Source organism: Myotis yumanensis, unplaced genomic scaffold (assembly GCF_028538775.1).
Source record: "Myotis yumanensis isolate MYYU_CA2020_CCGP unplaced genomic scaffold, mMyoYum1.0.hap1 SCAF_8, whole genome shotgun sequence".
Taxonomy (NCBI): domain Eukaryota; kingdom Metazoa; phylum Chordata; class Mammalia; order Chiroptera; family Vespertilionidae; genus Myotis; species Myotis yumanensis.
Genome location: NW_027223759.1, coordinates 16,646,935 through 16,662,159, shown reverse-complemented (window position 1 = coordinate 16,662,159; position 15,225 = coordinate 16,646,935). Strand labels below are relative to the sequence as shown.

General features: G+C 35.6%; 1 protein-coding gene across 4 annotated transcripts in view; it reads left to right on the top strand.

The window, feature by feature from the left end:
- Positions 1 to 15,225, top strand: part of ERBB4 (erb-b2 receptor tyrosine kinase 4) — a 901,667-nt gene that overhangs the window by 663,430 nt on the left and 223,012 nt on the right. For 2 of the 4 annotated variants that reach the window (XM_070422057.1, XM_070422055.1), the window contains exons 14-16: positions 535 to 628; positions 3,941 to 4,095; positions 11,233 to 11,307. In XM_070422057.1, coding sequence (XP_070278158.1) covers positions 535 to 628; positions 3,941 to 4,095; positions 11,233 to 11,307 — 324 coding nt within the window. Of the gene's footprint in view, positions 1 to 534; positions 629 to 3,940; positions 4,096 to 11,067; positions 11,113 to 11,232; positions 11,308 to 15,225 lie in introns of all 4 variants that reach the window. The other 2 variants (XM_070422058.1, XM_070422056.1) reach the window with 1 other exon arrangement.

The window sequence follows — 15,225 nt, the reverse complement described above, 5'->3', positions numbered from 1 at the left end:
ATATTTTAAAAGAAGAAAAGAAATCAAAGCATTTTTTGAAGTTGCACCAAAAATAAATTAAAGAGTCTTGGGATTTGAAGGACAAGGATGGAGAACATTCATGCAACTTAGCAACAAGAAAAATACAATAGTCCTTTCAGAGTTTAAAAAAACAAAGTTTCCACCAAGAGTAAAATTTTATAGAGATAGCCTTGCTTCAAAAGTTAAAACGGTTCTGCTGTGTCATCAGAAGAGTTATACTTGTTTTATTTTTTGAAATGGCTACAGTATCTCTCACAAGTGAGAGGTTTCCTGAATGAGTCTATCGTTGAACCCAGTGGAGGGCAAGGAGAGCCATCTGGCTGCAGTTTATCTTCCCTCCTAATGGAGAACTTACTCCTTAATGTACAGGGAAATGATTCTGATGCTCCTGGCACAGAGAGAAACAAACTCTAGAATTTACTCTGCCAATAGGACTTTTAGCAGATGTTCCTTCATTTGTTAAATTGACAGCTTGTTTGCTTACACCACCTCACGCAGCTGATGTTTTCACAGAGAATTTCGGGAGTTTGCGAACAGCTCCATCTGCGTGGAGTGTGACCCCCAGTGTGAGAAGATGGAAGATGGCATCCTCACGTGCCATGGACCGGTAAGCCTGAGGACATCTGTGCTTGTGTTGCCTTATTGAGTTTCATGTATGAGTGTTTGTATCATGCTGTATTGCTCATCCATTCATTCTATAGGTATTTATAGCATGTAATGGGGGATCATGTTTGATACTTCACCCTCAAGAGATTTTTAAGTTTGGTAATGGAGGTAAAATATGTAAAATTTCAATTTCTTAAATATTTAAGTCCCAGGTTATGTATTCTAAAAGGAAATATGGATTTGACCCTGAAGACTGCACTGTGTTGAAAAGAAAACAGAGATGAACAAGTAATTAACTAGAAGCAAAATAATTGATAAACGAAAATATGTATAAACTAGAGGCTCAGTGCACAAACTCGTGCACCAGGGGGGTCCCTCAGCCTGGCCAGAGGGATCGGGCTGAAACTGGCTCTCCAACATCCCCTGAGGGGTCCTGGGTTGTGAGAGGGCACAGGCCGGGCCAAGGGATGCCACCAGTGCACAATCATCAGGGCCAGGGAAGGACACAGGAGGTTGGCCTGCTAGGGAGGGACCATGGGAAGGCTCCAGGGTGTGTCCAGCCCATTTCACTCAGTCCCAATTGGCTGGAACCCAGCAGCAAGCTAACCTAGGAGTGTCTGCCCCTTGGTGGTCAGTGCACATCACAGCAAGCGGTTAAGTAGCCTTAGCATATCATTATCATATTACACTTTGATTGGTTGAAGAGCTAACTCGACTGGACACTTAGCATATTAGGCTTTTATAATATAGGATTGTTATAGGAACATAGTTGAGGGAGAAACTAAATCTGTCTTTGGGATGGAAAGTAGGCCATCAAAGCAGGCCATACAGAAGTGATGTTTGAGCTATGCTTTGAATAAGAATCTGGAATGCAGAAATATGCAGATTTGAAAATGTGAAAGTTGGTGTTGTTTTGAGGTAAACTATAATATTCTGTGTTTAATTATTTAACTATTATGGCATTGTGAAGGTCCATTGAAAATGGAGGAAGGCAAATACAAACGAAAGTCTTAAGCGGTGTGATAAATACTATGGCAAAGAGGAAAATAGAGCTATGTAAATTTTAGGAGAGGGTGTGGTAGAGGGTTTTGGATCAGGAAGGTCTTCATGGGTAAATTGACATATATAGAGTTTGAAGTTAGCCTTACAGAGAACATGATCATTGCTTTTCAGTCTTCCCTTTGAGTCCCAACGTTCAGGCTTTTTCTTAATAATGAAATTGGTATATGTTTGTCATTCTAAAGTGTCATATCCATCCTTTATTAGACAAATTTCCAGTTCATTTGTGTATTGAGTCATCTCTCAGTAGATGACTTAGGGACCAACATTTGGTTGTAGCCAAAGCCTCAACATTTCTCCATAAGAATTTATCTTAAAATTAAATATTATTAATTTTTCTGCCACAGTGATCATTCATCACTTAATTAACTTAGAAAAAAATAATTGAGCCCTCCAAACTCACTAGACCCCAACAGCTGTACTGGAACTTCATCTAAAGAAGGATGTGGAAAACTTGGAGAAATCAGACCTCTGAGAAAAAGAAGTGGTGTGATTTGGCCTGAAGAACCAGTCTAAAAGACAGTTTAATACTTAATGATCCCCAAGTATGTATGCAAAGGGCATATGCAGCCACTAGGATAGTAATGGAAAGTATATTTTATCCACAGCATGGGAAATAGAGATTTTGTAAAGAATGTCATGAACAAACACAGGGAAATAAAGTTTCATAATGGGTTATTAAAGATATATTGATATAAGACTTCTTTTAAAACTAACATATTTAGACACCATGAGTCATAGAATAATAAAATCTCTTTTAGAGAGACTGACACTTTGGAAATGTATATTTAGAGTAATCAAGAATTTGCCATCTTCTCTGACCATGTCAGACTGCTAGAGAAATCCATGCTCCTTATATTCCTCATGCTGGCTCCTATGGCATAAATTATTCTAGTAAATACTTAGTTTATTAGTTTATTTTAATCATTCTGTTATTACATGGTGTCCCTGCATCACAGAAGCAGGAAAAGAGAAGGTTGAAGAGTTTAGCATTGTCAGTTCTAGAAATGCTGCTATTTAATTTCATTGCCCAAAGCAAAATATACTTTACTTCTGGTGAGAAGAGAATTTCAAGATTCCATGTAACTGGAAGTGGAAGAGAATTGGTTACTGGTGAAAAGCAGTTTTGTCTCTTACAATTGCTACTTGGGATAAACATTGTCACTGAGAAAAAAATGCATTGTTTCCATCAGGATGTGGTCTATCTTATAGTTGTCTGTCTAATTTAGTGAATACAGGGGTAGCTTAACATCAGAGATAAGGAAGAATATTGCCTTCACCTATGTTTTATATTATTGCATTTATTAGTTCAGTCACTGAACCTAGGTTCTTAAAAGCTTTAGGAATATAATGATAAAAGAATAAGCGTTAGACATACATATATTTATTTAAATCTCTTTATAATTGAAATGAGGTGGAGAAACAGTACATTTCATTTCTTTTGAGATTTGCCAAGACATTTTTTAGTTATTTCAGCTTAGGATATCAGGTTTTGTATAATGATAACACAATGAAATAGTTGAGACACTTGAAAAATATAAACAAAAACAATTTGTCTTATTATAGTGTACTTAAAGTTTAAATGTGAATTTAATTTTAGTTTCATAATTTTTATAACTTTTGATTTACCTGGACATTAGTTTGCATTACAATTTTATAGAAAAATAATTTCTAGTTGCCACTGTAGCTGCCTAATTTACTCATAGTAAGTTATATTCTTGTGTTCTGCAAGCAGACATCAGCATGTCTCTTGTCTTGTACAATAAGTCATGCCACTGAGCATACTTGCACAGTAAATGATTTTGTATAATAGAAGGCATTACGTGCCTAAGTACCCATGAGCAGGTGTTAAAATTGGAAGCATGTGAAGTATTCTTTTCTGGTAGGAAATAAGAAGTTTCCAATAGCAAACTCTTCAGTTTGAATAGGGATTAGGTGTCATAGGATAATTTATTTTTTTCAAAGCTCTAAGTCTCACATCAAAATAGAGATATAGACAGGTGTTTGATTGAACCTCAGCAGTCATGATTTCCTGAATCATGAAAATACTGGTGTTCTGGAAAAGTCCTTGGGAAATGTTGCTGATCAAAAAGCTAAAAGAGCTACATCCCCATTTTTATTACTGAAAATGTCCCCCAATTCCATCGAGGTGTATTGACCGCCCACTCAAGTCTCAGTATCTAAGCCAACTGAATACATTTCAGAGTAAATGGCACCTATTTTTCTTTATTTTATTTTGTTTTTCATATTTCAGGGGCCCGACAACTGTACAAAGTGCTCCCATTTTAAGGACGGCCCAAACTGTGTGGAAAAATGTCCAGATGGCTTACAGGGGGCAAATAGTTTCATTTTCAAGTATGCCGATCAGGACCGGGAGTGCCACCCGTGCCATCCCAACTGCACGCAGGGGTAAGCGTCGGCTGACAGGGACTCAGGCTTGTGTGTATTGCTAATCCGAAGGCCCACGCCCATGCCTGCATCCCTGACACAGGCTACAAAATGTGTAGGGTTCTCATACAAAATTCTATTCATCTTTATATTTAACATGTTGACTTTAAGAAAAATCCTTTCTAAGAGAATGGCTTAAGGAAGCAAATGTATACCCTTTGAAATATTTCCATTTAACCAGAACTGTTTTATTGACATCTTCATGAAGCTGGTGTCGGGTATACTTTGTATGGAGTGTGAAAATTCTTTCAAACTTACAAGAGATTGAAGTTATCAGAAAAGACAAGATAGTAATCTTGCTTTTAGGATGTGTATTTAGTAAATCTTTAGCAGAGGTTTTCTGTTTCTGTTTCTTTGTTGTTACAACCAGTTTAAAGTAAGGTTAGCTCTCTTTGGTAAATACTGCCTTGGATTACTCCATCAACAAAATATAAGCAAAAGTAGTAGGGGCAGAAAAAAAGGGAACTTAAGTAATGTGTGTTTTAATAAAATTACAAGTGCTTTTTTTGAAAATAATTGTGTTACAGGTTAACCTATAACTGAGAATTTTTTTTTGTTTGATGTAAGACAATTCAAATATGGACACACATTTTTCTGTTTTTCAAAAAGATGTCATAAAATAAATAAAAAGTAGATTTATCTCTGATGCTGATAACAGCTGAATAACAAAGACATTTTACAGAAAGAAGAAAAGTACTGCACTATAATGGAAATAATGTCAGTTACCTAACAAATCCCAACAACTATTTTTTTTCAACAAATCTATGCTAGTAAGATATTTTCTTTTTCTTTTCTCCAGAATGTGAATAATTTTAGAGTCGAGAGCAGTTTCACATGCTCTATCTCCTTTCTGCCCATAAAACCTGATCTCTCTTGTGAGTGCCCATACCCATGTGCACACACATGTACAAACGCATCTACTTGTTGAGAATTATCTTGGTTACATTATTTCTGGCAGGAAAGCATGAGATTCCATAAAGAGATTTTCTACCAGATTAAGGGCTAGCTGTTGGGGATGTTGGAGAAATGAAGCAAACAACATTATCTTCTGCCAGGAAAGCATTAATTTGCAGATGTTGCTACAGTTTCCTTCAGGTCAAGAAATCAGTTTAAGTCACCCTGTGAAATGGCAGGTCCTCAAAGGTAATGCCATATTGTGCCATTCAAATTCAAATTCAGCTTGGGAGAGCTAATGCCACTCACTGGTTTAGATATAAGCACACAGGGTGAGGGCACTGAAGTAGTCACACAGATACTGTACTTCTAGGAAACTAGAAGGAATAAACTGCTCCCCTGGTGAGTTTTTGGCACGCGTGGGTTAAGAGTATTTCATGAAGAAACTACTGGTACCGCTGGAGCAGAAGCACCAGCAACTGAAAGGGAAAACTTTGCCGCTAAAATAATCATCCACAGGAGGGTTTTATTGTTTTGCGGCTAAAATTAAACCAGTAAATTTTTTAATATAATGTTGTCAACAGCTGTTGCCATTCAAAAGGAGGCCTTTTGCTGTTTTTGCGAATCTAATTACAAGGAAGCCATTAGGGAAATGAAAGTGAGATCACAGAGCCCCAGTCTGCGTGTGTCACTGGTGTGTCTTCCCCTCGGCCCCTTTAAATCATGATTATACAACAAAAGAAGACACAGATCATGGGGGGAAGTAGAAGGAGAGACAATGAAGATATCAATTTACAACAACAAAAGGTGGATGTCAGCCAAGAGGGAGTAGGCAGGTGTAATAGGGAACAAATCTGACCAGATCATTTGGGAACTCCCAGTAAATGCAAAGATGTTTTTAAATTCACTGCTACAGAATGGTGGGGAGACAGAACTTGAATAGAATACTCCCTGGCATCTTCCAAGGTACATGGGCTCTGTAATGAGCTACTGAAGGATTTCTGGTTTTGCTTTTATTTAGTTAAGTGCTGTTTTTTTTTGTCTGTTTGTTTGTTTGTTTTCCTGATAGCCTCCATGTGGTCCGGGTGCACTCACTTCATGAGAGTTCTGTGGCCCCAGGCACACACAGAATTTAGAAATGCCCCTGCTTCCTGAGTCCCCTCTGTACAGCCCTGCTGGGAAGCCCTGTGCTTTGAGATCTGTCCCTGAAGCAGTGGAGTGCTCTGCGAAGCCCACGAAGATCGCAAGGGCAGGGGCATGATGGGACGAGTGACTATTTTTATTCCAAAACACTTGTAATTACTACCCTATTAGGAAGTGTGAGCCCACCAGGCCAGCTCCCCTTTGGAAAACAACGTTTCTTTCACATGCCAATATTATGTCAGCCAGATCATTCAAGAACAAAGTTAATGGACATAGTCTTTCAAATCACTTATTTTTTTTAAGAAGGAAACTTCTTCCTTTGAATACTGTTTAATGATTTTCTGAAAATGAAATTATCTGTTTAATACCTTGAAAGCACATTTACTACTCTAAAAGTGCATTAGATAAATTGGCTCTAATCAGTTCTTTAGATACTTTCTTAAAAGTAGGTGATCCATTTAGCACCTGTCAGGAGATTCTCACTAATATTCCTAGAGAAAAGAAAACAATAATGTTGTCTCTTTTGGGCTTGACTAAAGGACTATAGTTTAGCAGTCTTTTCTCATTAAACACCTGCCGGGCATCAGATATAGTGAGTGATAGCCAACTTCAGAAATAGGCAAGACAGCTCTGGACCACTAGGAAGTCACAGTGCTGTGAATTTTTATTCTCAACAGTTTAAATCTGTCTCTTAGAGACCTTTGCCCACATGTTGAAATGATGAGCAACAATTTAAATCTTAGGGACCATTTTCATATTTGAAATCAGCCAGACAGAAATCTTTAAAGAGGACTTGTAAACTAAATTTACTGTGTAATTAAATGACCATAAGGACAGGGATTATGGTTTCCTCACTAGCGCCACTAGTCCAGGATAAATGTCAATTTAATTTGGTTTTTAGACATGGACTGGGATATTTATGTTTCAGAAGGGCATTTTTTAAAAACTTTATTAAATATCTGTTAATATTAGAGGCATGATTTTATATCATTAAATTTCTTCTATGTTCTTACTCTTTATTGTCAATTCTTTTTTATATTTTTAAATTTATTTAGTGAAATAATTTCTGTTGATGGAGAGGAGGAAAGACAGGCTGTTGTGGAATTATTGTCTACACTATTTTAATTTTTAAATATTCCTCCATTTTCATTTAAGAATTTGGAGATTTTTATGAAAATATATTAACGATAAAGATTTTTTAAAAAAAACTCAACTATGTTACTGGCAAATATTAAACAGCTCAATATTTGAAATTCCAGATATTTTATAATGTTATACTGATATATGATAATTTCTCTTTCTGATATTTCCATAAATGTTCTACTGTAGAACACTAATTTTATTGAAAGTCATATTATTCCATATCCTTATTGTGCTAAATTATTGTTTATATAAAGTACAGAGTTGAAACAGAATATACATCTTTAAATACACATGGACTTGTATTGAGAAAGGATAGTACCACTTCAGCCATGCCTTCATTCTCCTTTGTCTTCCATTGTTTCTTATCCCCTCAGCTTATAAATATGTTTAAATCTCAAATATCCTACACAAGTCTCTTAACAAATTTTCTTTAGCACATGTCCTGTCCCCTCTTTCTCTCTCCTTCCTTTTCCCTTGCCTCTGTCTTCAGTTAGCTTCTCAATTCACAACAACCTAAATTCTAGTGAGCTCAACAAGGACAACTGAAATACTACCAGTAGTTCTTATTTTACTAGACCTCTCCTTGCATTTGACACTGATGATTACCCTGTTGCCTGAAGTTCACTTCTGATTGGGCTTCAAGGATGCTGTAATTAACTCATTAAACTCTGTTATTTCCCCCCATGCTTCTGACATGAGCTCATTGCATGTCATTTACTCACTAGTTATTGAAGTTCCTTGGGTTTCAGTCTCAATCTATGCTTTTTTTTTTCACTTTATAGATTCTTCTTCGGCCATATCATTCACTTACATGGTTTCAATTTTCTCCTGTATGCTATTTCAAAATTGATTATTACACTGCGCCTTCAGCCTCTACCCCCACCCTCCAGCGACAGATTCATTTTCTAGCTGCTCAGGAACATTTCCTGCTGGATTATAGAAGAGCCACACTAAACTCATACCAAAACTGAAATTAGCAACTCCTCCTGCCCCAACACGCCCAAGAAAACGATGATCCTCTTGCATTCTCTCACTAACGGTAGCACTAGTCTCAAAATTAGAAATATACGTCATTCTTAACTCTTCCCCTTTCATCATCAAATCAGCCATCGACTTCTCTTTTTCCCCCCCATACCTTCTGAGATATTTTTTTAAATCTGTCCCACTGCTTCTATCCTAGGTACCATTTTCCTAGTTTAGTCCATCATCTTTTGAATAGACTAAAAGAGTCTCTGTAACAAACATGTCTTCCTGGCTCCCAACTGACCAGTCTCCACAAAGATATCTATGGAAAACACAAGCCAGCAGTTTCGCCACTTCTTTGAAACCCTCTGGTGGTTTTTTATTATGTCTGTGCCTGAACAAGGAGGCTTCAAATTCTGGTTCCTGTTGCATGCTCTAGGTTCTACTTTTCCCTGTCCCTATTGCCTCATCTGTCTTCTTCATTCAATTGTGAGCTCAGCCCTAGCTGGTTTTGCTCAGTGGATAGAGAATGGGCCTGCAGACTGAAAAGTCCTGGGTTCAATTCCAGTCAAGGGTGCATGCCCTGGTTGCGGGCTCGATCCCCAGTGGGGGCCATGCAGAGGGCGGCCGATCAATGATTCTTTCTCATCATTGATGTTTCTCTCTCTCTCTCCCTCTCCCTTGCTCTCTGAGATCAATGGAAGCATATTTTTAAAAAACTTGTGAGCTCATTAAAAAGAGGCAAATGTCTAACTCATCTTTTCTTTTTCCACCTCCAGGTCCTAAAATGGTAGGAATGCTGAGTAGGCATGCAACACAATTTTGTTTTGTTTTTAATGAGTGAATGATTTTTCATTATTCACACTTTTTCCTCAAGTTTAATTTCACTTCAAAATATTTTCCTACTTTTCAAAGATTTTTATAAAGATACAGATTATAGCCCTAGCTGGTTTGGCTCAGTGGATAGAGCACCAGCCTGTGGAACAAAGCGTACTGGGTTTGATTCCAGTCAAGGGCATGTACCTCTGTTGCAGGCTCCTCCCAAGCCTCGGCCCTGGCGTGCAGGAGGCAACCAATGTGTTCCTCTTACATTGATATTTTTCTCTACCTTTCCCTCTCTCTCCCACTCTCTCTAAAATATCAATGACAAATATCCCCGGATGAGGATTAAAAAAAAAAAAGACATAGATTACAAACTAACCATAGCTTTCAAATTCTCATTCGGAAATAAGTACGCTATTAATTTTCCAAAATGACAATACTGTATATTTAAAAATAACATTTTGAAGAAAATATAATAGGAACTTCAAAAAAATAAGATCTTCAGAATTGAATAAGAAGAAACCATGATAAAACAATTTGGAAACTTTTAAATTAGTTAATTTTCCATTTTCAGAAAAGGTTTTAATTACAGATTATGGTATCAATTCAAAACTATGTGCTCTAGTTATTTATTTTCATATTAAAAAAACTTTTTATAATGTATTTCCCATATACCTGTATGTTAAAAAAATATCTGACCTCTCAAAAACAATCCTCAAAACAAAAGCAAACCAATTCGAATTTTTACCTAGTCTGAATGTTATAACATATTTTTGAAATAGGAATATAGTGACATAATTATTGTTGGGCATAGTAATAGTTCACCAATGTTTAGTTATTTAAAAATATAATGGACAGTCTGGCTTTATGCATGATACATTTGTTATTCATTATACAGTGATTTTAACATCAACTTCTTTTTCTGTTTAAGAAATTTGAGTTTGGAAAAAGTCATTTTCATTACCACTGAATTAGACAGTTCTATAAATCATAGCTGTATGAGGAATCTTGATAATGCACTGGAGCTATATGTCTTTGATGGGGGAAAACAGAAAGAAAAGCAATTCAAGTACATTGGAAAATGGAAAAAGGATATCTCTAGAATACATCAAAATGAAATTATAGGGACTGTAATTTTGTGTGCTTATATTATTTCACTTACTAGTAAATGTTAATCTCAGTGGATTTTTAGTTACCTGAGTCTAAACATATTCATTTCCTTGGAGAGGATTAATTCGTTTGTTATTTTTTACATTATATATTTTGGCAGTTTAAAACCAGTTTTTGTTTGCCTGTTATGGCACTGCTCTTTTAAAAAAGAGTGTCAAGATAAATGGTAATATGGTGAAACCAGTTAATTTGCTTTTTAAATGAATTCATGTTTAAAGATAAGTATGTTATAAAGACAGTCACAGCCAAGAAATGGAATAATGTGATTATGTAAAATATCTATGAGACTAGCATTAAAGAATGTTAACTCACTTTCTGCCAAAGTCAATCTTTAATGAGTATTAAGGATCAGGTTATTATATTATATTCAATAGTATATGTTTCCTTTTTTATTGATTTTGTGTTTACATAAATTGAAGAGCTTTTAGAAGAAACCATATGCATGAAACCAATTATAGCCATGGAAATATCAAGTTATTCATCAAGACATATAATCATGAATGATGCAAATAAATAGAAAGTATTAAAATGAGCAGTATGTGTTTGGAAACTACCCACAAAATACAGCAAAATGTCCTTTTCTGTGGCTATATTTCTTTGCATTCCACTTGGGTGGTATTTGCAATTTATTCCTGTGTATCCATGCAGCAATAATCTCCTCATTGCCTTTAAATTCATGGTGTTCCAAAATTGTCTAATAACTATAATTAAGAATTTCACACAATTGGTATTTATCTTATTGATTTTTTTAAATGACTAATTTTTTCCTTGTATTTTTAAAATTTGGATCTTCTGCAGGTGCATAGGCTCAAGTATTGAAGACTGCATCGGCCTGATGGATAGGTACTTGGTGTGCTTGCTTCCCATGTTCTTCCTGGAGGCTCCATGTGTGAGCACTGGTGCATGTGTGTGCATGTCCCTGTGAATGGAGAATGATGTTTTCTGTTCTGTAATTGCCTGCAGGTGTAGCGGTCCCACTAGTCATGACTGCATTTACTACCCTTGGACGGGCCATTCCACTTTACCACAACATGCTAGGTAACATCTACCATGTTTCCATTTTGTCACTCAAATTATCCCAATTATCATGGGTGAAAAGTACTAACCAGTTGGGTGAAATTTATAATATGTTAAATTAGGGAATTAGGAAGACATATAACACTTTACTTTTCAAGCTGCATTTCTTACCTCTTCTCACTTCATTGATTATGACTTCAAATCCAAATTAGTAATATAATTATTCTACATTTTATACAATCAAACAAAATTAACTAATTTTGAATTAAGCCAGCACTTTTATAAAATAGTTCATTCTTAATTCTGTAAATAATTTTCAAAAGAAAAATTTTAAGGGAGGAATTTGTAAAAGTTGATGTATTTTTCTAAGATGTTTGTGATTTGATTCACTTTCTGACTTTATATTATTTTGAACTGGTTGGTATAAGCTCTAGATATCAGAATTCCCATAGATTAAAGGCAATAAATAAAATATTTTGTGAAGGTAAAAGTACAAGGCGGGATTTAAAAACCAAATGTGTCACTCACACACATACAAAAACCTAAGTATAAATGTAGTTGCTTAATTCAGAATCAGTCCAAACTGGAAATTACTCACATGTTCTTCAGTTATGGTATATCCATGCACTGTGACTCTACTCAGCAAGAGAAAGGATGTAACTGCTGACATGCACCAAACATGGGTGGGTCTCAGAAACATTACTCTAAATGAAAGAAGCTATACTTAAAAGAATACATACTGTATGATGCTATTTATACGAATGTATGTGCTTGTCAAAAGTCATAGTCCAGTGCATTAAAAAGGATGAATTTTACTGTGTATAAACGATAACTTAATAAATTTGACATTTAAAACTCATATATAGGAAAATAGTAATTTTACAACATTATGTAGATATATTGTTTGCTTTCTTTATGAAGCATTTATTGTATTTTTTGGAAGAGAAAAAGCAGTGCTAAATTATAATTAGCAAAATGAGAGTTTTGGATGACTTAATGACTGTGAATGCAAACCATCATGTTGAAATATAGCATATATAGTGTAAAAGCACATCAAGATAAGTGTAAATCCCAGTGAGTTTCTTCAAATGCAGCATTGGAGTAACTGTCAGGCAGATCAAGAAGAAACACAATAGTATCAGAACCAGAAACCCTTTTGTGCCCCATTGCAAGGATAACTGCTATACTGAACATTAACACCATAGGTCAGCTTTGCTGTTTCTGTACTTTATATAGCGTGTCCCAAAATTCACGCAAGAAGTAATTTTGATAGAAAACACAGGGTTATAATTAAAAATTGTAAATATGTATTGATTCAGAAAGTATACAGTATAGGGTTATGTATGGAATAGCACATCGGGTAAATGGCCTCCACGGCTTTGCTGGCACATACGCAAAGCCGTGGTCTTCATTGGTCTTCATTGTCCCTGCTCCTGGGCCATAATTGGTACTTGGTAATGCTTATCAAATTGAAGGGATTGAAATCAAAGGGCAATAGATATTAGAATCTGATTCAATAAACCAAGTAAAATTGGGCTTTTATTGTTTGTTGTTGTTAATGCTCACGCAAGATTCAAATCTTGAATTTAGCCTTTATATAGGGTGGATTTTGGGACACCCTATATAAATTATAGAAACTGAATCATTGTTTGCACTCTTTACATCTGGCTTCTTTGTCTACATATTATATTTATGAGATCCGTTTATGTCATTAAATTTAGTCATAGTGTTTAGATTTATATGGTATTTGCCTTTAAGTATTTTTAAAGCAATCAAATAAGTGCTATGTCAATAGTTTTGTTTTTTAATGAAATAAATAGACAATTAAATTCTAAAAAGAATGTATATGGTAGACTTCGGTGATTTATACAATAGTGGCACTTTGGCACTTGGGCACAATCAAGACTAGTTTGTAACAGTTGTTTAGAGCAAAGACAAAATTATGAAGAAACAAGTCAACACACATGAGAGAGAGAAAGAGAGAGGGAGAGAGAGGGACAGGGAGAGAGAGAGAGAGAACCTTCCACCCCCAGGTCCAAATTAAAGTTTTTTAAGTCAAGGCTTATTTTAGATCGGAATGGACCTATATTCATGAAATAATTTTTCCTCCTTGAGTCTTTGAGTCTCTTTACTGTAACTTCAAGTGGTGTTTTCTTTCATATTTGTTTTAATTATTTTTAAAATAATGATTTCAACCATCTAGTTAGAGGCAGTATAGTATGGTGATTAAATGTGCTATCTTTGGGATCAGTCTTTCTGAGGTCAAAGCCAGGCTCTACCATTTTTTAGATGTATGACCTTGGGTAAGTTCCTTAATTTATCTGAGCCTCACTTTCTTCATATATAAAACAGTAATATTAATATAGTTCATAAATTGGTTGTGAAGATTGAATGAGTCCATAGAACAGTGCCTGGCTCAGATAAATCACTCAATATGTGTTATTTATTATTTCTCTATAGATCAAGGACTTTTAATGTTGGGGATGGGGAAAACACCTCCCAGGGGAGGAGGGGAGTCGCTCAAAGTAACCCAGGTAGCTTTCATATGTACCTCTACTCCTCTGATGGTCCTTTGAAGGAAGGGAAGTGATTTCTTTCTCACTGTCATGAGAGCCACAGGTACCAATGGCAGTAGGTCATAGGCAGAGGCATCTACAGAGACTGAGAAAAGTCTAAAACCATAGTGATTGATCACTTGTGGTTTTCAATGCCATATGAGGTTGTATAACTCAAAATCATAGTGTATTGTCAACATACAAAATATAAAAACTTTAGAGAATTTTTATGAGTGTATTTGGGTTTATTTACGCCAAACTGGTGACATGTCAGGAAGCAAAACCTCAAATGCTCTGGAGAATGACAATTTTACAGTGCCTTCTTTTTCTTTTTCTTTTTATTTTTTTCTTTATTGATTACGGTATTATATATGTGTCCCACTCCCCACTCATGCCCTCTTACACATCTAGATTTAAGGAGGGAACATAAGGAAGATTACATGAAGGCGGGAGAAAGAAAGGTATAGGAAAGTTAACAAGATTTTGTGTTCCCTTAAGGGTGGTTAAGCCTGCCAGGGGTCTGAAAAAGAGGTTTACTCGAGCATTTCAGTGGTTACCCTAAATACCCAAGCACAATGAACAGGGCTTGCTTAAGGCTAAGATAAAACTTGTATAGGCTTGGGGCATGACCACCCACGACCTTCCCCATTAGGAATTTATGATCAGATCCACTTGTGAGGTTACTTTTGGTCAGAGTTATTACAGAGCCTCATTTTTGTTCAAAATATCTTCTTATTGACTTAGTATTTCCAGCATTTAAACAAAAGGGATTTGGTAATTTTTAATCCTATTACTTGCCTGGGATACCAGGCCATTCTCTATAGTCTCAGATTAATGCATTTAATTCAGATTAGCTTTTGACAAAAATACATAGATAATCAAGGCCAGCAACAGAGACTAGATAGTACAGTTCACCTATCATTCCTGTGAAAAATCACCTGTACACCTTTGTGCAGATAAAGAGCCAGGGTTCTTGAACATGAAAGCCTGGGTCCCAGTATTGGCTCTGCCATGTTTGGTATCTGTAAAATGAGATGATAATGGTAATTTTTAAATTGGGAATTGTTAAACCTAGTAAGATTGGTGTGAAGATTACTTGAGATGATGCACAGGATCCATTAACTAGTATATGGACCTCATGACAGTTCAGTCTCTACTTGAAATACTGGAAAAATAAATCTTTTTGAAAATATTATGAGGTTGTGTTATATATATATATATGTATATATATATATATATATCACTATGGCATTAATTCAATAGTTTAGTTGCTACAGAATTGACATGTTAAATTTCTCAGGTTTTAAGCATTTCAATTTTGTATGAGACTTTTAAATATAATGATTTCAAAGAATTCATAATAGGGGGCCAACTGTTCCTTTTA